The 25680-nt window shown below is 40.9% G+C and overlaps 2 protein-coding genes across 6 annotated transcripts in view; one reads left to right on the plus strand and one right to left on the minus strand.

Moving 5' to 3' along the window:
- The window catches only part of AVL9 (AVL9 cell migration associated), a 97500-nt gene extending 83992 nt beyond the window's left edge, over positions 1 to 13508 (minus strand). For 3 of the 4 annotated variants that reach the window (XR_010842162.1, XM_067042368.1, XM_067042367.1), the window contains exon 1: positions 13182 to 13495. Coding sequence is in view for 3 of the 4 variants with exons in the window: in XM_067042368.1 (XP_066898469.1) it covers positions 13182 to 13274 (93 nt within the window). In the remaining variant the exon portion in view is untranslated. Of the gene's footprint in view, positions 1 to 13181 lie in introns of all 4 variants that reach the window. The other variant, XM_067042369.1, reaches the window with a different exon arrangement.
- LSM5 (LSM5 homolog, U6 small nuclear RNA and mRNA degradation associated) lies at positions 13499 to 25419 on the plus strand. Of its 2 annotated transcripts, XM_059074656.2 has the most exons (6): positions 13499 to 13529; positions 21409 to 21625; positions 23334 to 23429; positions 23933 to 23960; positions 24680 to 24752; positions 25154 to 25419. In XM_059074656.2, the coding sequence occupies exons 2-6, from the start codon at positions 21580 to 21582 to the stop codon at positions 25184 to 25186; spliced, it is 276 nt and encodes a 91-aa protein (XP_058930639.1). In that variant the 5' UTR covers positions 13499 to 13529; positions 21409 to 21579; the 3' UTR covers positions 25187 to 25419. The 2 variants fall into 2 exon arrangements, with proteins under 2 accessions (XP_058930639.1, XP_066898474.1); XM_067042373.1 differs by lacking the exons at positions 13499 to 13529; positions 21409 to 21625 and adding an exon at positions 21800 to 21996.
- Positions 25420 to 25680: the final 261 nt, after the last annotated feature.

Raw genomic sequence — 25680 nt, forward strand, 5'->3', positions numbered from 1 at the left:
AGCACAGGCTTCGGACACGCAGGCTCAGCGGCCATGGCTCACGGGCCCAGCCACTCCATGGCATTTGGGATCTTCCCAGATCGGGGCACGAACCCGTGTCCCCTGCATCGGCAGGCAGACTCTCAACCACTGTGCCACCAGGGAAGCCCAACACAACTTCTTCATAAATTGTACACTGCCTATATTGTGTTGGCAACTTTCTAGAATTCTTCTGCTAGTTTATTTGCTACAAACAAATCCTTGCATTTGTAGACTGCTAAGCTTGCTAATCAAATTTACAATAGTTCACATAAACTCCTTTCTGTGGCTATACACATACAACAATTTCAATGGCTATATGGTATTGTTTCATTATTTAATCAATCCTTTATTGTTGAACATTTTAAGTTTTAAAAAATTATTATAAGCTATTCAGTACAGTTAAATGTGATATAATTTTTTTAAAAAAATAGATTTTTATTTGGTCTTTGTCCCAGGTCCTGACCCAAAGCTCCTAAAACCCTTGGAATTTCCTAAGTGATAGGAGCAGCCTTTGTTATTCATAATAAGATGCTTTCAACCATACCTAGGTTTATGCTAATGAGGTGACTCTCAGTGGGCATGGGCTGAATGGCTCCAGGATGGGGCCTGGTCACCAGAACCATCAAGCCTTGATTTGAAGCTAGAACTTTCAGTTCCACCCCTAAACCTCCAGGGAGGGGAGAGGGGCTAGAGATTGAGTTCAATCACCAATGGCTAATGATTTAAAACGTTATGCTTATGTAATGAAACCTCCATAAAATCCCCAAATGATGAGGTTCAGAGAGCTTCCCAGTTGATAAAGACACTGAGGTGCTGGGAGGATGCTGTGCCCAGGGATGGCATGGAAGTTCCATGTCTCTTCCCACATAACATACTTTTTGTCCTATGAATCTCTTCCATTTGGCTATTCCAGAGTAGTAGCGTTTAATAAACCAGTAAAGGTAAGCAGTGTTTTCCTGAGTTTTATGAGTTGTTCTAGGGAATTTTAGAACCTGAGGGGTAGACATGTAGCATAGAATAGAACTGAATTGTAGGATATCCGGTCAGTGTGTGGGGAAAAACAAAATAACAATGAATCTCTTATCTCCCAATTAATGGGATTTATAAACCTTAAGTTCTACATTCTTCACATTTTGAATACAGACTCAACACTATATGCCCCTTTTCAATATGTCCAAAATAATCCAGACATACACACAATTCATGGCACATAGGTTTAAGAGGAATTCTCTTGGAGGTTACCTGAGAGTCTTACATAATATTCAGTTGAATCAAAACACAATTTAAACAATAATGCCAATAAAACTAAACAGTACCACAGAAAGTAAAGGTAGGTATAGTAGGCTGCCTCACTGTCCAACTCTAAGGGAAACCACCAAGACTGCAGTTTACAAGAAGGGCTCTCCCTGCGGCTGTGCTGTGCAGGGTCTGCATACTGCACAGGGTAGCCCTCATTATATATGAAAAATCACTGACAAAAACCAAAGTAAACCTTCAGAGATAAGCAACATTTAGAATGATTATCATCCAGTAAGGTTACTATTTTACAGTGAAAGTTCACAGCCCCAAATCTAAGTTAAATTTGGGGAGCAAAGATGGTATCTGGGAGGGCATTAGCACAGACAATATATAACAGATACATCAAATGTTCCCCTATGAACATATGTATATGTATAACTGATTCACTGTTATAAAGCAGAAACTAACACACCACTGTAAAGCAATGATACTCCAATAAAGATGTTAAAAAAAATGTTCCCCTACGATTAACTCACACAAATTTTAAGTAGCTCTCTTTTTATGTCAACCAACACTCATATGGCAAAATCTATATTGATCTCAATTAGTACTAATAATTTACATACTTAACTACAAAACAAGAGGGAAAAAGAAGACAAAGGCTGATTGCTAACAAGGGAAAGCTGGATAAAGATGCTCTAATCACAAAAAATAAACGGCAATTTTTCTTAACGCTAAATGAATTATGTAAGAAATGGTGACATATATATATATTTTTAAATTTTCTGGCTGCTTTGGGTCTTCGTTGCTGTGTGAGGGCTTTCTCTAGTAGTGGCGAGCAGGGGCTACTCTTTGTTGTGGTGCACAGGCTTCTCATTGCGGTGGCTTCTCTTGTTGTGGAGCACGTGCTCTAGGTGCGTGGACTTCAGTAGTTGTGGCTCACGGGCTTAGTTGCTCTGCCTCATGTGGGATCTTCCCAGACCAGGGCTAGAACCCGTGTCCCCCTGCATTGGCAGGTGGACTCCCAACCACCAGGTAAGTCCTGTGACGTATGTTTATCCTCCAGGAATGGTAAAAATTACAAAACCCCTTTCCACAGTTCACAAGTCAAATTGGGATGCTCTAATCAGATTCCATCTACTTTGTCTTCAGAAGCAAAAGACTGAAAAAACAACAATGAAAAACTACAAAAACAAAACAATTAACATAGTGTCCTGGTGTGGGCTTTGAGTACTTCAAAAGTACCCTTTGTTCACTGTCTAACAATCTACTGTACTGTCAAGAGAACTATAAAAGCCACAATGCTAAACAGCACACAAATTAAACACATCCTTGGACCCCACAGATATGGCTCCAACAGGGCTTACTAAGGGAGAGGGCTTCCTGAAATTCTGAAGCAACTGCTCCACCTCTCCACTCCCTTCCTAAGTACCTCAGGGATTTAACCCCCTTTATCAGAAGCACAGGGTACTTGTTTTCTTAACAGTCAAAACATTTTAGGCACCAAGGCTCTGTCATGATGTTTTTCAATTTAAATGAAACTTTGGACGTATAAGACACATCTTCTCTGAGTTACATTTTCCCCCGCAAATTTCTTGACGATTCAATACTAGAAAAGAAATGGCTGGGCTTCCCTGGTGACGTGGAGGTTGAGAGTCTGCCTGCCGATGCAGGGGACACTGGTTCGTGCCCTGGTCCGGGAAGATCCCACATTCTGAGGAGTGGCTGGGCCGGTGAGCCATGGCCGCTGAGCCTGCACGTCCGGAGCCTGTGCTCCGCAACGGGAGAGGCCACAATGGCGAGAGGCCCACGTACCACAAAAAACAAAAACAAAACAAAACAAAACAACAAAACACCAACAGAAATGGCACTCTTCCTCATTAGTCTCTTACAAAGTTGGCAGAGCTGAAATTACAAAGGGATATTAGGAATACTGTATATAAAGTTCCTCTAATACAGAAGAGCTAGGAAGAGGATTTATTAAAAAACATAGGGTGGAATGATGAAGACTGATCTTCTGGATGAGATGATATAAATAAAACATTATTTATCTCTAGGCTATTGAGAATATATACAAAGATATTATCAAAGCTACAAAAATTATTTTCTTGCAGGAAAAAAAAATTAGAAACTTCCTAACAAATGATTTAAATCAACTTTTTTAGGGACTTCCCTGGTGGTCTAGCAGGTTCCCAAAACAGGGGGGCCGGGTTCGATCCCTGGTCTGGGAACTAGATCCCACACACATGCCGCACCTAAGAGTTTGCATGCTGCAACTAAGGAGTCCGCGTGCCGCAACTGAGAGTTCACATGCTGCAACTAAGGAGTCCACATGCCACAACTAAGACCCAGCACAGCCCCCCCAAAAATCAATTTGTTTTAATGAACTCTACCCTAGCAATCTTTTACACATCAATTTATTTTTAATGTATTTATTTTTGGCTGCGTTGGCTCTTCATTGCCGCATGCAGGCTTTCTCTAGTTGTGGTGAGTGGGGGCTAGCTACTCTTCGTTGCAGTGCACAGTCTTCTCATTGTGGTGGCTTCTCTTGCTGTGGAGCATGGGCTCTAGGCGAGTGGGCTTCAGTAATTGTGGCTCATGGGCTTAGTCACTCTGCAGCATGTGGGATTTTCCCGGACCAGGGCTCGAACCTGTGTCCGCTGTGTTGGCAGATGGATTCTTAACCACTGTGCCACCAGGGAATTCCCACACATCAATTTATTTTTAATATTTCAATATTGAACTTTTACATGGCAAAAAAGATTCCAATTTCTGGGCATGCACCACACCCACAAAATAGAATATAACAAATTACTAATATCACCTGTGAAAGCCATGGGGGCAGGAACAGGTTTCATTAACAACCCTGTAGTGATTTCCTCATATATTAATAAATAGCTAGCATACCCTGTGACCAGTTGGCTGAAGAAAACACAAGTGCAGAGGGCCATATTTCAAATCTAACTGGACACCCAAACATAGTTTATTCTGAAGTCAGACTCCTGACAATTTAATTACCTAGAACACTGCCAACTAGGAACAAGTTAAGAAAAGCATCTATCAGCCTAACCAGCTGTCATGCAGCCCTGGATAATATACTAAGGAGGAGTCGTTAGGTCTTCTTTCAAAACCCATGACTGAGTCATTTTATTTCATACACATTTAGTAGATGTGCCCTCCCAGTCCACTGAAGAAAAGAAGCAACATATGAGAAAGCAGGGAGGGGAAGCTGAAAACTACAACGTTATGTTTCTGGTCAACACCGAAAAGTAACTGCTCACTGCTCCATCATCTCCCTCTCTATGACTGGTTATCAAAAGCCCAGCTGAGTCAGAGGCATGTGCAAATCACTCTATGTTAAAATAAACGGATAATGCCATAGTACAACGAGTGACATTTGTTGTGAAGGCAGAATCATCCAGACTAACTTAAACTGTGTTCAGTATATGCTGCTACAAAATCTATTTAAACAAGATCCCTATTTTTTAAAAAAAGAACGAAAAGATGACTTAGTCTCCACACTTAGAAAAATGGTGCAAAGTCACAAGGATGTTCTTTGCTGCACTATTCAAAATAGCAAAAAATTGGAATGCCACCTAAGTGTCTAAAAAGGAGACCAGTTAAATAAAGATTTCTACAAAATACTATTTAGCTATTTAAAAAATGCTATAATTCAACACTTATCAAAATGGAAGATATTAATGGTAAAATATTACATTAAAAAAGGCAGGTCCTAAAATTTGTTTATAGTATGATACATTTTTGGAAAAAGTTATATATATTCATAAAAAATATTCCTCCAGGAATATTCAAGGCAGGTTTCTCTAGGATATAGGATTTTAAGTGCTAGTTTTCTTTTTTTTTTCCCCCTCTCTATATTTTCTCACTTTTCTACCAGTGAGTACATATTACTTCTGAAAAGAAATGTCATTTTTTGGGACTTCCCTGGTGGTGCAGTGGTTAAGAATCCACCTGCCAATGCAGGGGACACGGGTTCGAGCTCTGGTCCGGGAAGATCCCACATGCCGCGGAGCAACTAAGCCCGCAAGCCACAACTACTGAGCCCATGTGCCACAACTACTGAAGCCCGCGCACCTAGAGCCCGTGCTCCACAACAAGAGAAGCCACCCCAATGAGAAGCCCGTGCACCGCAATGAAGAGTAGCCCTGCTCGCCGCAACTAGAGAAAGCCCATGCACATCAATGAAGACCCAACGCAGCCAAAAATAAAAAAAAATTTTTTTTGAAGTCATTTTTTAAAACAGCTGAAATATGATTTTTTAAATTGTCAAAAATATCAATTTAAATAACATCCTCTAAAAATATCCTAGGGAGAAACTGAGTTTTTAATATCTGGTGGCATCTTTTTTTTTTTGGCCGCGCTGCATGGTATGCAGGATCTTAGTTCACCATCGTGCCCCTTGCAGTGGAAGGGGGGGAGTCCTAACCACTGGACTGCCAGGCAATTCCCTCTTATGGCACTGTAACCAAAGAATATAATAGGACCAGTCTTTCTCAAAATTATTAGGTAAGTAGGTCTTCATCTTCCTCTTGTAGTGCCCATCCATGATAGACCAGGGCCCCTCTGCAGTCTCCCCTTGTCTAGCAAAATCTGTGCTCAGCAAAGGATCTGCACCACACTGATAACAAGGAGAAGGCTACCCATGATATGTATTTTACTGGGGATCAAAGACTTAAGGCAAAGAAAGAAATTTATGCCTGTTGTATAAAAAATAAAATTCAAAAAAAAAAAGAAATTTATGTACTGTTAGGCACCTTCTAGCTACCTGGGGAGAATTATAAGAGGACAAAAGAAGCTTCCTGATATTTCTAAATTTCCATTATACAGGTTGACCTCCCACCCTGTTTAGCTGTGATGCCAAGGCCTAAAAGAAAACTATTCCACCGCTATTAAGTGTTAATGTTGCAGCCCTGCAAAGTTAGAGATTTTCATCATTTCAGCATAGAAAAAGCATGGCTAAAATCAGCAAAAAACCTCCACCCAAATATAAAAGTGCTATGGAGGGCCAGAAAATGCAATCTTCTTTCAGGAGTTTTTCTGCATAGCTAAAAAAAAAAAAAAAAAAAAAAAAAAAAAAAATCCTTAGATTTTCCCATAATCAGCCCACTCAGACTTTTATTCTTCCCTAACTTCTAATTCTCCAAAAATTTGTTTTTTCTGTTCCAAAGACCTACTTATTACAACAAGAATCACAAACAATACCTCCCCAATATTTCATCATTGTCACCACAAGATTCCACCAATAGCAGGTGCATAAACTTTGTATCTGTCAGCCAGCCTTCTGTCACCAAAACCTGAATGGGTCAGGGCTTGACACTATCACCCTAACATAAACCAACCGTCTCTCAAATCTCCTCAACCCATTCCTGAATTTACAATGCTACATCCTGCTACTCACGGAGATCTCCCCACCATCAGCCCACTCAGGCCAAAAGGAAAATATACTGTTCTCTTCACTGCTTCTAGTTGTTCTATTCATTGTTATAACTACTCATGTAAACATGAGTTCTAGTGCTATAATAATTCTACTTTTTAAAGAAGTACAGTCTGGTAAAACCAGTTTATCCAAGAATTAAAACTGCTAGTTATGTTTACAAAACCATGAACTCTATCAGAATAGTGGTCAAAATTCAAGTAATAATTCCAACTTTTTATGACATCACTTTGGAAAATAACTATTCCCTATTAATTTGAGTGTTTTTTTTTTTGCGGTTTGCGGGCCTCTCACTGTTGTGGCCTCTCCCGTTGCGGAGCACAGGCTCCGGACGCGCAGGCCTAGCGGCCATGGCTCACGGGCTTAGTTGCTCCGCGGCATGTGGGATCTTCCCGGACCAGGGCACGAACCCGTGTCTCCTGCATCGGCAGGCGGATTCTCAACCACTGCGCCACCAGGGAAGCCCAATTTGAGTGTTTTAAAAAGTTCCACTCTATGTATGAAAGAACCAAAAAGTTTGACATACTTTGATTATACTATTTTGCCAAACATTATGCAAATCTGACAAATACAGTTTATATATTTACATCCACAAAGCAAATAAGGAAGAAGCAAAACTCTGGGACACAATCTGTAACAAGCAAACTACTATATAGAAAATATCCATAAATTACCTCATGTCAATGAGTCTAATTGCAGGTGAATAAGAAGGAAGAAGAATTCTTTGTTAAGTGCTAAATTTTAAAAAATTTCAGGGAAAGAGTTGGAATGGATAAATATTTCAAAACTGTTTGAATTGTCACTGTAGTACTTTAGCTCACTTAAAATGTTCTAAATGTTAAGTAGATCAATAAACTAGAATAATGACCACTAGAAATTAACATGGTATCTATAGAAGAATTCTTTCTCATGAGTTACCCAAATAAAAATGAAAAAATAATCAAATGATAAACAGATGTTCATTTTAATTTAAAAGAAGGCGTTTTTCATTTAAAATACATCTGAAGGCCTCAAAGGTAGAAAAAATAGGAAACAAAGTGAAGGAATCAACATCTACACGCCTAGTTTGAGGATCTTCAACATAGATGGCTTTCATCTTGCCCATGTAAACCGACCTCTTTATCACAGCACTGTAGAGCACCTTTATAACAGAAGAGTCTACAAAGATTTAGTACATTCCCCTAAATAATCATGTTCAACCCAGCACACTGATGAAAGTAGTTACTTTTTTTTAAAGAAATATATTGGCTTTAAAAAAAAAAATTAATTATCTTTTTATCTTTGGCTACGTTGGGTCTTCGTTGCTGCGTGCGGGCTTTCTCTAGTTGTGGCGAGTGGGGGCTACTCTTCGTTGTGGTGTGCGGGCTTCTCATTGTGGTGGCTTCTCTTGTTGTGGAGCACCGGCTCTAGGAGCACGGGGTTCAGTAGTTGTGGAGTGTGGGCTAAGTAGTTGTGGCTCCCAGGCTCTAGGGTGCAGGCTCAGTAGTTGTGGCACACAGGCTTAGTTGCTCCGTGGCATGTGGGATCTTCCTCGACCAGGGCTCAAACCCGTGTCCCCTGTACTGGCAGGCAGATTCTTAACCACTCTGCCACCAGGGAAATCCCAGGAATTACTTTTTTAAGCAAAGGTTTTACTTTGGCTCACTTGAATCTAAATATTACAAATTACAACCAAGTACGGGAATTTTCTCTATGAATAATCTCAGTGTGTGGAATAACTGGTGATTAACATGACCTGCTGCATTTTGAGTACTTGGAGTAGCAGTCTACCAAAGCACCCTCAAACCACCTAAAACAATCCGAAGTCAGTTACAATTCAATGAGCCATGTACTTTTAATCCTTTACACCTGGTAGTAAAATTTTAACGTGGGAAATGTAGCTGGTTAATCCATCCTGAGGGAAATCTTACATAATTAGAAAGTCTGAAACACCTGATACACTACTGATTAACAAAATTTGGCAGTCTCTACCACAGTCCTTCTGCCTAAGACTTAATGCATGTACTTTACAGAACATCAAATATATTTGGATTTTGAAGGGTTAAGAAAGCAGAGTTAGATACATGCACCACAGTGTCCACTGCAGCACTATGTACGATAGCCAGGACATGGAAGCAACCTAAATGTCTATCAACAGAGGAATGGATAAAGAAAATGTGGCACATATATACAAAGGAATATTACTCAGCCATAAAAAAGAATGAAATAATCCCACTGGCAGTAACATGGATGGACCTAAAGATTGTCATACTGAGTGAAGTAAGTCAAATACCATGATATCGCTTATATGTGAAATCTAAAAAAAATGGTACAAATGAACTTATTTACAAAACAGAAATAGTCATAGATGTAGAAAACAAAGTTACCAGGGGTGAAAGCGGGGGCTGGGGGGTGTGGATAGATTGGGAGACTGGGATTGACATATACACAATACTATATAAAAAAAGGAGGACCTACTGTATAGCATGGGGAACTATACTCAATACTCTCTAATGGCCTATATGGGAAAAGAATCTAAAAAAGAATGGATATATGTAAATGTATAACTGATTCACTTTACTGTATACCTGAAATTAACACAACACTGTAAATCAACTATACTCCAATAAAGATTAAAAAAAAAGTTGTAGGTCATCCAAAATCATTTGCAGAAGTGAAGAACATCCTTTAAGAACTAATATGACATATACTGGAATTTTTAATACACTTTGATATTTTATAAAAACTAACTAGAAGGGAGAAAGTAGGGCAACCAAAAATGAGAAATGTAGATGAACAAACTATTTTCCCATCTTTTCCTGTACTAGTATACATCAATTGAACATCCTATTGCAGCTGGATGAACTTCCATGAGTTTATACAAATTATGTCTCCAGAAAAAGTTTGTTTTTCACTGCATTGACAAGTCAGTTTTATCAATCAACTCAGTGTGAGAGCCTTTCATTCATTTGCTCTGTTGGCTGAGTGGAGTGGCTATGTTAGCAGCCCCCCGACACAACCTGACTACCACCACAGAGGGTTTCAAAGGTTTTTCAGATTATCAACTCACCAACCTTAACTCTCTTTAGAGTCTAGAAATCAGTGTCATCTCTCCAGCTAACCTCCATTAGAGGAGTAACAGAAACCAGATTACTCGTAAGCCAAAATGTTTCTGAGAAATAGTCATAGTTCTATTAAAATTATAAGTGTTTGACTCTCGCAAAAGCTACAGAATACACACCAGTTCAATCTAAAAATCACCTACATTTTGACTTTGACAAATTCTAACAAATTCTTGTCTGATTCGCAAAACCAGGTTCTTAGTTCTTCATTTTCTGCTATGAGATGTGATTTTAATTTTAAATATTTATGTATGTATTTATGTACGTATTTATTTAAGCTGGGAATGGTCTGAGTTGCAGCACGCTGGATCTTCATTGCGGCATGCATGTGGGATTTTGCTCTCCGACCAGGGATCGAACCTGGGCCCCCTGCATTGGGAGTGTGAAGTGAGGTAAGTATAATTTTCAAAAGCTGCTTTCAGTCAGCAATAAGAAAATAACCCTGCGACTTCCCTGGTGGTCCAGTGGTTAAGAGTCCGCGCTCCCAATGCGGGGGGGCCTGGGTTCGATCCCTGGTCATGGAACTAGATCCCACACACCGCAAGGAAGATTCCGTGCGCCACAACTAAGACCAGGCACAGCCAAATCATCTTTCATTGCATTGTGGCAGAACCCTTTGCATTATCTTCAATTCTATCAACAACCCAGGTGAGCAGACACTCAACAAGTGTATGTATTCAAAAATAATTGCCTTAGTCTCCCTGAAGCACCCTGTGGATTACAAAAATATATATAAAAGGCATGTATTTTTTTCCACTCTACTAAAAGCTTACAACCTAAAGTGCTACTAAAAGAGATGCAGTTATAAAGACTAGGGACATCTGGGCTTTAATGTTAGTGCTGCCAAAGAGGCTCTCCTTAACCAAACTTTAGTCAGGCTCCTCTGAACTCTCTTCTTAATTAGGCCCTGACTTCTGGGCTTCTGGGTTCATCTCTGCATTGTCCAATTTTAGTAAGAATCCTGTTAGACCGGTTTAGCTAGAAACCCGTTACACCTGAGGTACTAATTTTCCATCCACTGGCCCCCACTCTGCTTCCTGGCTATAAATTCTCACTTTTCCTTGTTATTTTCGGAATCGAGTCCAGCTCTATATACTGAGGTCTCTTTTTCAATGTTGCAATTGCTTTTCTGATTAAAATCTGCTTTTACCACTAACTAGCTGTGTAAGTATGTTTAAGTCACTTAACCTTTCTGGGTTTCAGTTTACTCATCTGTAAATTTAAGGAAGGTAGAGTAGATGACCTCTAAGGATCCCTGCCAGGTCTAAAATTCTCATGACGAAATCTGGTAGAGGAAAATGAGGTACAGAAAAAATTAAGCAATTTGGACTTCCTGGAGGTCATAAAGCTGTGAAGCCAGGCCATCATCCAGGTCTTCTGACTCCCACCCAGCACAATGTCCATTTTACAAAACCAGTCACCGGGAATTCCCTACTGGTCCAGTGGTTAGGACTTTCACTGCCAGGGCCTGAGTTCAAACTCTGGTTGGGGAACTAAGATCCTGCAAGCCATGCAGCACGGTCAAAAAAAAAAAAAAAAGTCAGTCTCAATGCTGAAACCAAAAGCCAGACAAATCCAGAGAAAGGGCATACCCAGGGTGCTATTTCACCCCAGAGTTCTGCTTCATCTTACAATCTGTTGTTCAGTACTCTTTAATCCCTAAGCAGCATTACGTTTTTTTTTCCATAAGATAAATCATTCTTCCTTTCTGGAAACATAAATTATACTACTTTTACCAATAAAACACGTAGAACACATAATAATTAATCTTGACTTTAGATGACAGCAACGATTAAAAGATTTTATTCTATTTCCTGCCAATATTTCCTTCTGTTTTGTCATTAAAAGTTCCATTCAGTTTGGTTGTGAAGTGGGCCCCAGTTCTTACTTTACTATAAAAGACTCCTAAATGCCACGGGGCTCAGCTGAATGAACACACATGGTGCCCAGGCAATTCTGACTCCAGCGTGACTTCAGTAAGATCGTTTTACTTCCTCCAAGTTTCAGTTACTTCGCCCATATCCAAGGTAAGTTATAAAAGACAACATCAAAGATGTGAAGTTTTAAAGTATTAAAAATCTGATGATGAACACTGTGTTTACATGCCATGGTACAATTAGATCAAATATGTTTTCATACCTCTAAATATAGGGCCACATTAAAAAAGTTTTTTTAATTAATTTTTATTGGAGTATAATTGCTTTACAATGTTGTGTTAGTTTCTGCTGTGAGGGCCACATTTTAAAAACTTATATTCTACTGCTGCTGCTTTGAATTTTTAAAAATACCATAGTGAATAATGCCACTTCCTCCTTCGTATCTTTCTATGCCATTTTCACCTGAGGGACAAGGAATATATTTTAAAGTTAAACAGTCTTTAAAACACGTACAAACACAAGTATCTTTTCACTCAATCAGTTTTCTGTTATCATCCTCTAACGAACTTAAATTTTGCCAATAAAAGTCTTCTAAAATGTTACATTTTCTGTGAAATGCAAGAAACAAAATGCTACATTACCTAGTGGTAGCAATCAGTATTTTTAATACTTTAAGAATTTCAATTTACCGTTCACTAGCACATTATGACATCACTGCCTTCCAGCGTTTGCTCTCATTAAATAATCCTGTTTCTATCTTTGTTCCCTTGCCTTCCATACACAGACCGCAAATGTTCTATTGTTCCCGTTCACCATTTCAGTGAAGAAGCTTAAAAATGACTTTACATTTGCACGTTTCTTTGCTCGGTAAATACACTTTCTCTCACTGCAATTGAGCTGAAGAGGTCGATCTCTCACCAAAAGACAAGATCTGGACAAAACTAAACAGCAAAACCAAGGCCGAATGGGAAGGGGGGGTGGAGTCAGTACACCAGCCTAACAGGGGTTCTAGGGCTTCCACAGATAAACAAAGGAAGTTGATTTCCCCACGGCGCTGCGTGCGTTTCACTCGTGTGGAGTCCCAGAGCTCACTACCCCGAAAACGCAGCCCAAGTGCTGAATTTTCTTAAAGGATCCCATTATAGGTGGACACCCAGTCAGCGGAGGCAGAGCTGGATGGGGAAGAGACTGGGCCGACATTCGATTCCTTCCTTCCACCCCACCAAAGAACCTAAATACCCACCATCCCCAGCATACCGACACATAGCTCCTCCGCTGCTCAAGATACAATTTTCAGGGGCAGGAGAAAAATGAGAGCGTGGAGGGTGGGCTTCAGGTGGCGTGAGTGCGAGAAGCTGGAGAGAGGAATCAAGTTCAGGGGCGAAGCCGAGGACACTAGAGGGAGGTCTAAGTAGAGCGAAGCGGCTTGGGCGCCTGCGGCGCGCGAACGCCCGAACGGCCGGGGGCGGGCACGGGCCCCTTCCTCACCTGGCAGCCCTTCTTGTGATGAAAGCCGACCACCGCGATGTGCAGTACGGGCCCCCGGGGGGCGCTATCGCCGCCCCGCCCGTTCTTCTCCATGGGCGACCGCCGCAGGCCTGCACGACGACGACTGCAACCGCCGAGGGCGGCGAGCCGAGCAACCCCGGGATCCCCAGAAGGACGGCAAGCAGTGGATTTCAGGTGTCAGCGAGGGCGCCGCATGAGAGCCGCGCAGGGAGCAGGGCGGAAGCCGAGGCTCCTGCAGCTCTGCACCGCCCCCCCGGGCCGCGGCCGAGCTTCCCTCATCCGCTTCCGCTGCTTCCGGGCTGTCACCTGACGCGGCGGCTGCCACCGGTAAGGCGGGACTGGGCAGGATCGGGAGGCACCTGATGAGGCGGGGCCTGGCGAGGGGGCGGGGCGCCGGGATGGGGCGGGACCTGGTGGGTTCGCCTGGCACACCTGTCCTCCCCTCACACCCTCTAGGTGCGTTCTCATCCCGCTTCCTCCTCCTCTGTCCTCGTTTCTTCTCCCTTAAAATCTCCGCCCCTTCCCTTCTCTTCCCTCAGCTTTCCTTTTTTTTTTTCTTCACTTTCGGAGTATCCAGTTCTTTCACTTCCTTTCCTTCGCCTCTCTGGCCTACAGTCTCTCTGCTCTATACTCTTAAATTTTGATAACACGGAGACATATTGGTGCGGCTGTATATCTGTGTATTCAACCTTTAAATTACCTGCTTACCTAGAGTTTCTCTTTTGCTTCGTTCTATGTTTTTTTCCTTATTTAAATATTATGTATAGGAGTTTGGAAGTGTTTTAAGGCTTGATGCAGAATATCATTGAAAGTAAATTTACAGGGAGACCTGTAAAATGATCCTTCTAGTCCTGCCATTTTATTTATTTATTTATTTATTTATTATTTTAGTCCTGCTATTTTTTGTTTTTAAATTCATTTTATCTTTCTGGGTTTAGTACTTTGGTCAGCATAGAGTACTAAAATACATGGGGTCTGTTGTCACCAGGATTTTTTATTTCCTTACTGACTGTACTAGTTCAATTAAAAAAAAATTGAATCTCATTTTATGTCAATTTAAAGTGAATAATGGAAATACTAATAGATTTAACAAGTTTTATCCAGGGCAGTTTGAGGATAGGTACCTGCCTCAAATAGCATTCACAATTATTATAATAAGAGCTGTGAAGTTTATCATTACAAATTGCACATCCCTTAGTTTAGACAACCTTAGCAGCTGATTCCACTTCTGGCCTTGAAATTTAAGGACACTAATTCTAATCTAAGTATGGCTAAGAAAAACAATATACTCTTCTTAGAATATACTTTCTGTGATTCAGTTGAACTGTTTTGATGCTCAGAAAAATACTGTAGAAAAATTGCAAGGTGTTGCTACTATTTCTTTTCTATATTACAAGTCTTGGCATTGGCTAAAAACTGTGTGAAACTATAATATTGCCTGTATACAGAATATGTTACTGTTTTGTTCCATCTGCCTTGACATTTTCCACAATTGGCCTAACTAAAATTGAAGTGAAATTGAACATCTTTTCAAAAGGATGTAAGGGCAGGGCATCTTAGGACTCTGTATCTACAGTGAATGCCAATTGTTTATTCATTGTGCAGGAGACCCAGTAATAACTTTATAAAGATCCATGTCATTTTGCATCCTAGGTCCTCCAACTAAGATTAAATCATTTATTCATAACCATTATGTTGCTTAAATGTTTAAAAATTATGTCATTTAAAATAATGCTATAAACAAAGAAGATATGTTACAGGGAAAATTGGAAGAGAAAGTAAACAAGTGGATTTTCAGAATTTTTTCCATCTCTAAATATACAGACTGGTCCATTTAACAATGTAGAATGACTACTTTTACGGTAGTTTTTAAAAAATATATTTTTAAATTAATTAATTTATTTTTGGCTGCGTTGGGTCTTCATTGCTGCACGTGGGCTTTCTCTAGTTGTGGCGAGTGGGGGCTACTCTTCGTTGTGCTGCGTGGGCTTCTCATTGTGCTGGCTTCTCTTGTTGTGGAGCCCAGTCTCTAGGAGTACAGGCTTCAGTGGTGGTGGCACGTGCGCTCTAGGGCACAGGCTCAGTAGTTGTGGCACATGGCCTTAGTTGCTCTGCGGCAAGTGGGATGTTCCTGGACCAGGGATCGAACCCATGTCACCTGCATTGACAGGAGGATTCTTAACCACTGCTCCACCAGGGAAGTCCTACATTAGTTTTTGTTGTTGTTGTTGTGGTGGTGGTGGTGGTTGTGGTGGTATGCGGGCCTCTAACTGTTGTGGCCTCTCCCGTTGCGGAGCACAGGCTCCGGTCGCACAGGCTCAGCGGCCATGGCTCATGGGCCCAGCCGCTCCGCGGCATGTGGGATCCTCCCGGACCGGGGCACGAACCCGTGTCCCCTGCATTTGCAGGCGGATTCTCAACCACTGCGCCACCAGGGAAGCCCTCTACATTAGTTTTTAATGAGTTGTATTAATATAAAATAAATTCATTAACAACATATTGTCTACAAGGACAAATATCTATTGAGGGGAAAATAAAAATGTCTCCTTTATTTTAAAAAGCATTGTAAAGAACAAGATTGGAAATAATTTGAGATAATGGAATACTTCCTGAACATTATTGTGTTTTGTTTTTATTTTTTTAAACTTTTAATTTTATATTGGAGCATAGCCAATGAACAATGTTGTGATAGTTTCAGGTGCACAGCCAAGTGACTCAGCCATACATATACATGTATTCATTCTCCTCCAGACTCCTCTCCCATCCGGGCTGCCACATAACATTGAGCACAGTTCCCTGTGCTATCAGTAGGTCCTTGTTGGTTATCCTTTTAAAATATAGTTGTGTGTACATGTCAATAAACTCCCTAACTATCCCTCCCCCCCCCCCAAACATAAGTTCATTCTCTAATCTCTAAGTCTGTGAGTCCGTTTCTGTTCTGAACATTATTTTGAAAGGAAACTTTTGCTTGTATTTTTATGATGACATTTACCTCCAGGGAAAAAATTAGAAATGCTTTTCTGAATATACCTTACATTGAAGAGCTTCTTTTAATTATATATATTTTATGGTGAATTATAAATTCTATTTTATATCTGCTGTTAAGAGCTAATGGAAGAAAAACCCTGGAGACATAGAGCTGTGACATGTTTTCAAATTCATTAAAAATGAACTCTCCATCTGGAATTGCATATTGTTTATTTTTGTGTCTTGCCTCAGGAAAGTGCTCAGTAAAATAAAACCACTCCCTTCCTGCAATCCCCATTAACTCTACTCTCTAAACAAATTGTATCTCCTTTTTCAGAGTATAAAGAGACTTTCTTTATTCTTCATCAATAATATTGAATATTGCTTATGTTAATTTGGTTTCTGTAATGGAATACAAAGTATTGACTTTCTTAAAGCATATTTTTCTGAATTTTAAACTCTATCAAGTAACAACAATGCCTTGAATTTGGTCCCTACTCATATTATGGTATGGTGAAAATAAAACAAGAATAGAGATAGGGGGGCTTCCCTGGTGGCGCAGTGGTTGAGAATCCCCCTGCCGATGCAGGGGACACGGGTTCGTGCCCTGGTCCGGGAAGATCCCACATGCCGCGGAGCGGCTGGGCCTGTGAGCCATGGCCGCTGGGCCTGCGTGTCTGGAGCCTGTGCTCCGCAACGGGAGAGGCCACAACAGTGAGAGGCCCGCGTATCGCAAAAAAAAAAAAAAAAAAATAGAGATAGGAAAACAAACAGGAAAAGAAAAGGGCTTCACAACAAATTTGGCATTACTTTGTCGTTAGAATCGTGAAGATTAAGGAGGTTTTTGATGCATAAAAATGAAATAGAATGAGAATCAATTTAAAGAACTTAGACCACACCTGGCCACAATGCTTCCCCTTGAACAGGTCTCAGTAATAATGATCTTAATGGAACAAAAGAACAAAAGATGTTATCAGACAAGAGAAGTAACAATAGCAAAGATAATAAATCTGTCATAAAGACTCCCAGTTCTGTTTCAATGATAAAGATTAGCCTGAAGCACTTTCTTGAGCTGTTTAGCTCAACTGTAACCTGAGGCTTGATGTTGACCTTTTGTGACCCTCCTGTCTTCAACCAACAAAAACTTTGACTCTGTCGACCTTTGCCCCAATTCTGTGCTGAATTTTCTGCTCAAGCCCCCTCATGAATATGCATGTACCTTAGCTTAAAACTTCCCCAATTTTCCTGTTCGGAGAGACACTGTTTTGGGAAAGATCCCTGGTGTTATCCTTAACTTGCTGCAAGTAAGAAATCCTGCCTTCTCTGGATCTTTGGCTTGGTTGTGTCTTTCAGCTGGACACCCACCAAGAGGCAAACCCAGTTTACCGTAACAAAATTGCTGCCTTAAAATGGCTTACGTCTTTAAAAGTAAGATAAATGTGAAACTAGCTAGCTAGCAATGCTAGCTTTTGTAACACCTACTCTAAACCAACCATCATATTAAATATTAGGAAACAAAGATAAATAAGTAATAATATCTCATATTTAATGAGTCCTCTACTAGCTACTTTTCATGTATTATCTCATTTAATCTTCACAACAATACTGTAAGTAGACACTATTGTTCTGTTCTTTCCAATGGTTAACATGGGACTTGCAAAGTTTGAATAGGTCAAATAACTAGAAGGAATTGTGGTGGTGATGAGGTTTGAATCAAAGTAATTTAACTTCAAAACTAATGGATTTCATCATGCTGCTTCCCAAAATTCTTGACTTTGGGGAACCCACAGTCTTTTGCAGGAATGGGGTGGGGTGGGATGTGTGTTACCCCCGGGGTAGATAATTATAAGAGAATGTCACCAAACACAAGTTTGTGTGACCAATGCACAGTGAGGCCAAACAGACCGCAACATTGGAGTTTGGAGCAGAGAAAGATTTATTGTAGGGCCAAGTGAGGAGAATGGGTGGCTCGTGCCCCCCAAAACCCCAAACTCCCTGATGGTTTTGGGGAAGGAGATTTTATAGGCAAAATTTGGGGTAAGGACTGCAGGGTGTGTGACTTTCTGCTGATTGGTAGTGAGGTAACAGGGTGTTGCTCTAGGAATCTTATGCTCAACCTGAAGTTACTATCCTCCACCTGGGTGGGGGCCATAGTTCCTACCGAATTCAAAGATATTGTTATGTATGTTCCTTGAGCAAGAACCGGGATCTTGCGCCAAGGCTGCACCATTGTTTCTTGATTTCTTCTCCCTTATTTCTGCAACCCCTCCCTTCCCTAATTAGAAACTGTTTGAATCTGCCCTTTGGAACACAGGGAAGGTCAAAGAGGCTGAATGAAGCCTATTTCCTACAAACAAGAAATGGGGGTGCAGAAAGTCTTTTGTGCCCAGGAGGGCCCACAGGGGAGAGCATTGAGAGCTATTAATATTGAGCATTGAGAGCATTCTGAGAGCTATTAACATTGTTGCAGGATAATGAGAGAACCCAAGTCTGCAAGTCAGAGAAGCTTCATAGAGGTGGTCACATTTGAACAGGTTATTGAAGGATGAATGGGATTTATTAGAACTTGGGGACAGAGCATCCTAAATTCAATAAAGTAAAATCACTAAGGACTGAGGTTATTAAAGGACAACATTTAGAAAAGGGAGGGTTTTATGACAAACTCAGGGGAAGTATATGATTTAAGTTAAAGTGCAGTGAGAGATGTTTGGAGGAGGGCACATGCCAAGTGCACACAATATTCCCTCTACTTGGAATGCTGCTCTTGTCCCCTTTCTGCCTATCCAATTATTCATCCTCCAAGACTAGATTCCTGTCAATTCCTTTGTGAAGCTTCCCAAGCTATCTATGTGGCCAATGGGCAAATTTAACTCTCTGAGTATGAGGAACTTTATCCAAATATCAGATCAAAGTGAAACCGCAGTCCTCCTCAGATGCAACTTGAACCCAGCCATACTTCAGATTGGGGCTTGAACCCACAATACCAGACTTAGGAGGGTACTCAAACACATTGTCTTTTCATTGAAACAGCTTACATGGTGTCAGGACTTACCGAAGGTCATGTTCTTTGGTCTCAGCACAGAAAGAATTCAGTGTGAAGCAAAGTGATAGGCAAAGAGTGGGTTTATTAGCATAGGATGCTTGTGAGGGATACAAGTAGTCAGGCAGAGGAGCACAGGCCCGAAAACAAAGAGGGCTATATTTTTATAATCAAGGAAAAAGTGGGGAGGGGAGAAGACCAGCTCCTTCTTCATTTTGGGGTAGATGTCAAAGCTTACATCATTAGTTCCTCCTTTGGCCCTATATGGTCTAACCCAGACTGTAATGGCGCTATTTAAATCATATGTATATTAGCGAAAGGGTGGTGACATATGCTAAAATATGGTAATTTATCTCAGGTTTCAGTACAATGTCCCCTTTCAGCTAGTTTCTTTCCCCTTTCACCTATATTCCTGTTTTGGCTTCATGCAGAAATGCTAGTCTTCAAAAACCATTAACTCCCTGACTTCATGTAACTAGATGTAGGCCCCATATCTACTGTCTTGTGTTTTAGCTATCAGGATTTGTGGCTTGAGTGTGCCTGGGGCTTGAATGCGCCTGGTATTCCTTCAAGGTAGAGTAAATTTTCCGCTATGTTACTGGATTATTTTTTTTTCTTTTAAACTGGATTGTTTTCTTGAATGGTCATTAGTTTACAACAGTCTCCCAAACTCCCTTAAAATTCTCTCTTCTTTTTTTTTTTTTTTTTTGTGGGGGCCTCTCACTCCTGCGGCCTCTCCCGCTGCGGAGCACAGGCTCCGGACGCGCAGTCTCAGCGTCCATGGCTCACGGGCCCAGCCGCTCCGCGGCATGTGGGTCCTCCCGGACCGGGGCACGAACCCGCGTTCCCTGCATCCGCAGGCGGACTCTCAACCACTGCGCCACCAGGGAAGCCCTCTCTCTCTCTTTAATCCCCTAGTGAGATTTATAAACTATTTAATTATCCTACTCTATTAAAAAAGTAAAGATGAGGAGTAAGTGTATTTGTAAGTTTACTGACACATATGAGGTACTCAATATTTATGAAATGCAAAAAAGCCAGGTTTGGCTTAGTATTTAGAAGGAGGCTGAATCCCAGGGGGCTTTGAACTCAAGGGCCCACCTGTGAGGGCTTCTGAACCTCCTCACTGATGTTTGCCTTAAATCATACCTACTTCTCTAGGATCCCTGAAGCTAAAAGAGGACTTTTTGCTTTATGTATTAAATTTCATATGCCTTCCACATAATGTTTGTTGTCTTTCTCCCCTATTTATCCTCTGGCTCTTATAAGGACAGAAGATGTTATAGTTCTGTTCTTTACACTGTTTTATACTCAGAAAAATGCCAGACAGTGTGCAACTACAGTATTTGTTCAATGAATGAATGATGGGTACTTTACAACCATTTGTTGTATGAATGAAGGATGTTCTTTCTGGCCTCTCCTGCTTAGGCTCTTTAGTTTTAAGTTCCTCAGATACAAACAAAAAAAATATACTAAGGCAGAAAATTTGTTTGCTTTCTCTTTTCAAAAAAGAAGTGTAAAAGCATCAAGGTTTCCTAAATGTGATGTCATTAACATAGAGTGACATCTGGTGGTTGCCTGTTGGACAATGTGTTTGTGGAAGGAATACAAAAAGTCTATAGTAGACTCCTAGATATAACAGGATTTAAGAACGATAGTAGAAAACAGGAAACATTTAAAATCTCTCCATCGCCCAGAAAAGTTTTTTTAAAATGCTACTTGTGGGTTTTATTTATTTACTTATTTATTTTTGGCCACATCATGCGGCAGGCGGGATCTTAATTCCCTGACCAGGGATCGAACCCATACCCCCGCCATGGAAGCACAGAGTCGTAACCACTGGACCACCAGCGAAGTCCCTTAGCTGTGGGTTTTCAATCTACTGAACTTTTAAAAGAATCGGTAGATTCCTTAAAAGAAACAACAACAAAAAAAATTTACGAAAATTACAACACAATGAATCGGTGGTGGGAAAATCAAATTTATTTATACTGGTCTGAAGAAAGATCCTGGGTTGAAATGAGATACAACGTGGGGAAGATAAGACGACTCAAAGGTTTCCGTTTGGCAAAGTCTTCCGAGTTAGAGGAATAATTTATTTACAAGGCGGGATAGCTTTAAAGTCTCTTGGAAATTTGGAGAGGAAAATGAGTGTCTGTCGAGACCGCAGAACGTTCAGTGAACGGAAATATTTCCCAGGATCTCACTGCCGGGGAAGGAGTGACTGGGAGCGATCCCCGTGGACCGGCCCGATCGCACTCTCGGCCTCAGATTGGTCGAGCCTGTCCGGGCTGCCGGAAAAAGCGGAAGCGCGCTCTTTCAAACTCGCCTTCCCGACTTCGAGAGACGCAGAGTACTTCCGGCGTAGCCATGGCGGCTAACGCTACGACCAACCCGTCGCAGCTTCTTCCTCTAGGTAACCGTTGTTATGTTGGGGTGCCGGGGCGGGGAACTGAAGGTTAGGGTCGGGGCCCGAGGGGCAGCGGAGCCCCTGGCTGAGTGTTAGAAAAATGTATATGACCCGTTGCTTTTTCCGCGGTTCTCCTCTAGGCTCCAAGTCTCCGCGGCCTCAGGCCGCCCACGTCTCTTCGACGTGGTGGGGTTTTCTAAAGGCAGGGACTTTATTTTTTTTTTGCGGTACGCGGGGCTCTCACCGTTGTGGCCTCTCCCATTGCGGAGCACAGGCTCCGGACGCACAGGCCCAGCGGCCATGGCTCACGGGCCTAGCCGCTCCTCGGCCTGTGGAATCTTTCCGGACCGGGGCACGAACCCGCGTCCGCTGCATTGGTAAGCGGACTCCCAACCACTGCGCCACCAGGGAAGCCCTAGACAGGGACTTTTGACTCCCCAGACCAAACCGTCACCGGAAGAGGTTCATGTTTAGTAAGTCGTCGGCTTTCTTTGTTGTGAGCGCGCCTTTACAGTAGTGGATAGCAGTCCCGTTCCTCAACCTGGCACTTAAAATCCCCAGATTAGACCCTGTTGCCTATCTGGCCGGTTGTTGAGCGAGGCACCAGGATCTGAACTGCGCCTTAAAAGAGGACTCTGGAAACTAGTTTTTCTTTCCGTTCATTCATTCAGCAGTTATTGCGCCTCTGTGCACTGGACACCGTGATTGGGCACTGTTCAACAAACTAAAATCACAGCCGTTGCCTTCAGATAGCATACAAACCAGTGTAGGGAACAGGATACCGGGCAAATAAACATCGTACCAAATAACGCTAATCCTGCTGAAGAGATGTTCAAGCTGCTGTCAGACTACAGAGGATAGACTTTTGGGGGGTGGGGGCGACGTAGTGACAAGAAGGGATCTCTGGTGAAGACAGGCCTCTCTATTTTTTTCTTTTTAATAATGTGCTATATCTTTATAATTTTTTTAAAATTAATTTATTTTTGGCTGCGTTGGGTCTTCGGTTCTGTGCGAGGGCTTTCTCTAGTTGTGGCAAGCGGGGGCCTCACCATCGCGGCCTCTCTTGTTGAGGAGCGCAGGGCCAGTAGTTGTGGCTCATGGGCCCAGTTGCTCCGCGGCATGTGGGAATCTTCCCAGACCAGGGCTCGAACCCGTGTCCCTTTCATTAGCAGGCAGATTCTCAACCACTGCGCCACCAGGGAAGCCCAGGCCTCTATCTTAATATTTTGTATCTCAAGGGTGATTGAGCTAGTGGATGTGACCGTGATTGTAAAGTGTCATGGAACAAACTCTTTTTGAATGATCAGTGTATGCTAGGCAGTGTCCATTGGGGATAAATTGATGAGTAAAAACAACCACCGTCTCTGATCTCATGGACCTTAGAGTCTGGGGGGTGGGGGTGGGGTTCATATGTCAATAATGTAGCCTAAAATAATATTAAGCCACAACCATGATAAATTGTTACAAAGGAGGGGTAAGTGGAGAACAGGGAAAACTTTCCTGTTAATAGAATGATTAACAGAGACATGTAGTGTAAGATCTAAAGTTTTTGAGTGAATACTTTTTCTGGTTTATCTTTCACCATATGCAAGTAATAAGTGCCAGTAGGCATTCACATATTTGTTGAAGTAACGAATGGGCAAAATAATCTTTTCTCTCCTCTCCCCCCACCCCCGCTTTTTTTTTTTTTTTTGCTAAAAAAAAAAATCCATAGAGCTTGTGGACAAGTGTATAGGATCAAGGATTCACATTGTGATGAAGAGTGATAAGGAGATTGTTGGCACACTTCTGGGATTTGATGACTTTGTCAGTATCCTTTTAAAAGTTGGCAGTATGGTTTTTTCTTCGGTATTTAAAAAAAAGAACTGTAGACAATCAGTACTTACAGATTATTATAATAAAAATTAATTTATTCTCATGGAATTGTGATAGTGTTGGGTTTTTTTAACATCTTTATTGGAGTATAACTGTTTTACAATAGTGTGTTAGTTTCTCCTTTACAACAAAGTGAATGAGTTATACATATGTTTCCACATCTCTTCCCTCTTGTGTCACCCTCCCTCCCACCCTCCCTATCCCACCCCTCTGGTGGTCACAAAGCACAGAGGTGATCTCCCTGTGCTATGCAGCAGCTTCCCACTAGCTGTGATAGTGTTTTAAGAGGTGCGTGTACTGAAAGAAGATGAAATTCTTACCAATCACAAGCATTTTGAATAGAGCCATTGTGTTCAATGTTATAATTAAAACTGAACAAAGGCAGAAACCAGAGTAAATTTAACTTGGTATATTTATTTTCTTAACTCTAAATTTCAGATATGGTACTGGAAGATGTCACTGAGTTGTGAGTAGTGTTAAAAATTAAGGAATTGGGCAGGGGAATCTTTTTAATTTAAGGCAGTTTTAGTACTGTTGAGTCAGTAAAATGATCTGTTGAGTCAGAGAACACTGCCTATTCGAACTACTCTAAAGATAGAAGATTTACCTACTGATGTTAGTAAAATTGGAGTAGAGGATTATTACCTGTATGTAATGTCACTAAATTGCTAGGAAATTAGTAGAGACAAAGCTTTAAGGTAAAAGGTACTAAAAACAGCCAGGGATCTTAGGGCTCAGGTCAAATAAAGGAACTGATAATAAGAGCATTTAATGCTTTAAATTAATTATTCTACAACTTATATATAATAGAAGATGTAAATGATGCCTCAGTTATTTTAATTATAAGGATCATGACCAGTAGCTCTGCTTTCAGATTTGAATTAATTACAGATTGGTATAATGGATAGGAATCAGTAGTAAATAATAGTCAAAAAAAGAGTGAGGATAGTAAACATTTTATTTCATATTTGATCTCCTTGGCAAGATTCACCTTTATAGATGAAGATCAGCCCAGTGGATGTGGATCTTAGGCCAGTCAGTTCACTCTGTTGCCTTTGGGGAAGAATTTACATCACCCAGGGGTGATGTACATTACCCACTTTGTCTCTGAAAAGTGTTGATACAATTGCCTGACCTCATGTTCATTTGTATATAATAATTAACCTTTAATCTATTTGTGTTTAGTGAAATCACACCAGAAGGAAGAAGAATTACTAAATTAGATCAAATTTTGCTAAATGGAAATAACATAACAATGGTAAGACGTAGTAAAGCTATTTTTATTTAGATGTTAAGCCATTTTTGTGGGGCAGGGATTGCAGAACTAACGTGCTTGACTAAATGCTCATCCTCCAGTGGTGCTTAAGAAGGGAAAGGGGTGCTCTGGTTGTCAGGGCTCTATGGCCAAACTGTTGAAGATGACATTAGGCCTAAGATTAGTTTGCTTGTGCTTTTTAATCATTTGTTTTGCCAAGAATCATTGTTGAGACACTAAGTATTAATTGATGATGATGGAATTGTAAACAGCAGTGACATGGAGAAAATTGAAATATGGGGGAGGGGCAAAAAGGCGTGACTCCGATCAGTGAGGAGCTCTCAGTAGGGGTTTTTAGATTATGTAGTACTAAACTAAATATTAAACTTTTTCCTCCTTTGCAGCTGGTTCCTGGAGGAGAAGGACCTGAAGTATGAATGGATTTCCTTGACTTATGCTAGATTCTGTTTTGTCTTATGACAACAAAATAGAATTTTTATTTTAACCTTTTAATGTTTGTATTCTGTGAAGCCAAGTTTTCCGTTAAAGGGAAATGCTTTGAAGATGCATTGTAAATGCCTGTTTTTGTAAGTTAATCATGATTATGTTGGAAAAAGAAGAACAGTTTGTTCTTTGAAGACAAAAATAAAGGTGTTTTTGTTAGCTGTCATTTTATTTATTTTACTGCAATAGCCAATGGTTGTAGTTACTTTGTCACTTGCTTTCCTGTCATTTTATGATTATTTGCTTCCTCATTTAGGTGACCATTTGATTCTCAAACAAAAATTGTTCCAAACAAAATGATGAGCTTTGATTTTGAACAGGTGAATTAAAAAGACCTGAAATGATTACTTAGAAAATTCAGTTCAAACGCTGATGCTTAAGAAGCAAAATACACAGGTAATATATGTACATTGTAGAAGTGCAGATA

This window comes from Kogia breviceps, chromosome 9, assembly GCF_026419965.1.
Source record: "Kogia breviceps isolate mKogBre1 chromosome 9, mKogBre1 haplotype 1, whole genome shotgun sequence".
Taxonomy (NCBI): Eukaryota; Metazoa; Chordata; class Mammalia; order Artiodactyla; family Physeteridae; genus Kogia; species Kogia breviceps.

Coding starts and splice junctions, on each gene's coding strand:
- LSM5 (XM_059074656.2), top strand. CDS start 21,580: ATGGCGGCTAACGCTACGACCAACCCGTCGCAGCTTCTTCCTCTAG. Junction 23,961..24,679: donor CTGGAAGATGTCACTGAGTT/GTGAGTAGTGTT, acceptor ATTTGTGTTTAG/TGAAATCACACCAGAAGGAA. Junction 24,753..25,153: donor ATGGAAATAACATAACAATG/GTAAGACGTAGT, acceptor CCTCCTTTGCAG/CTGGTTCCTGGAGGAGAAGG.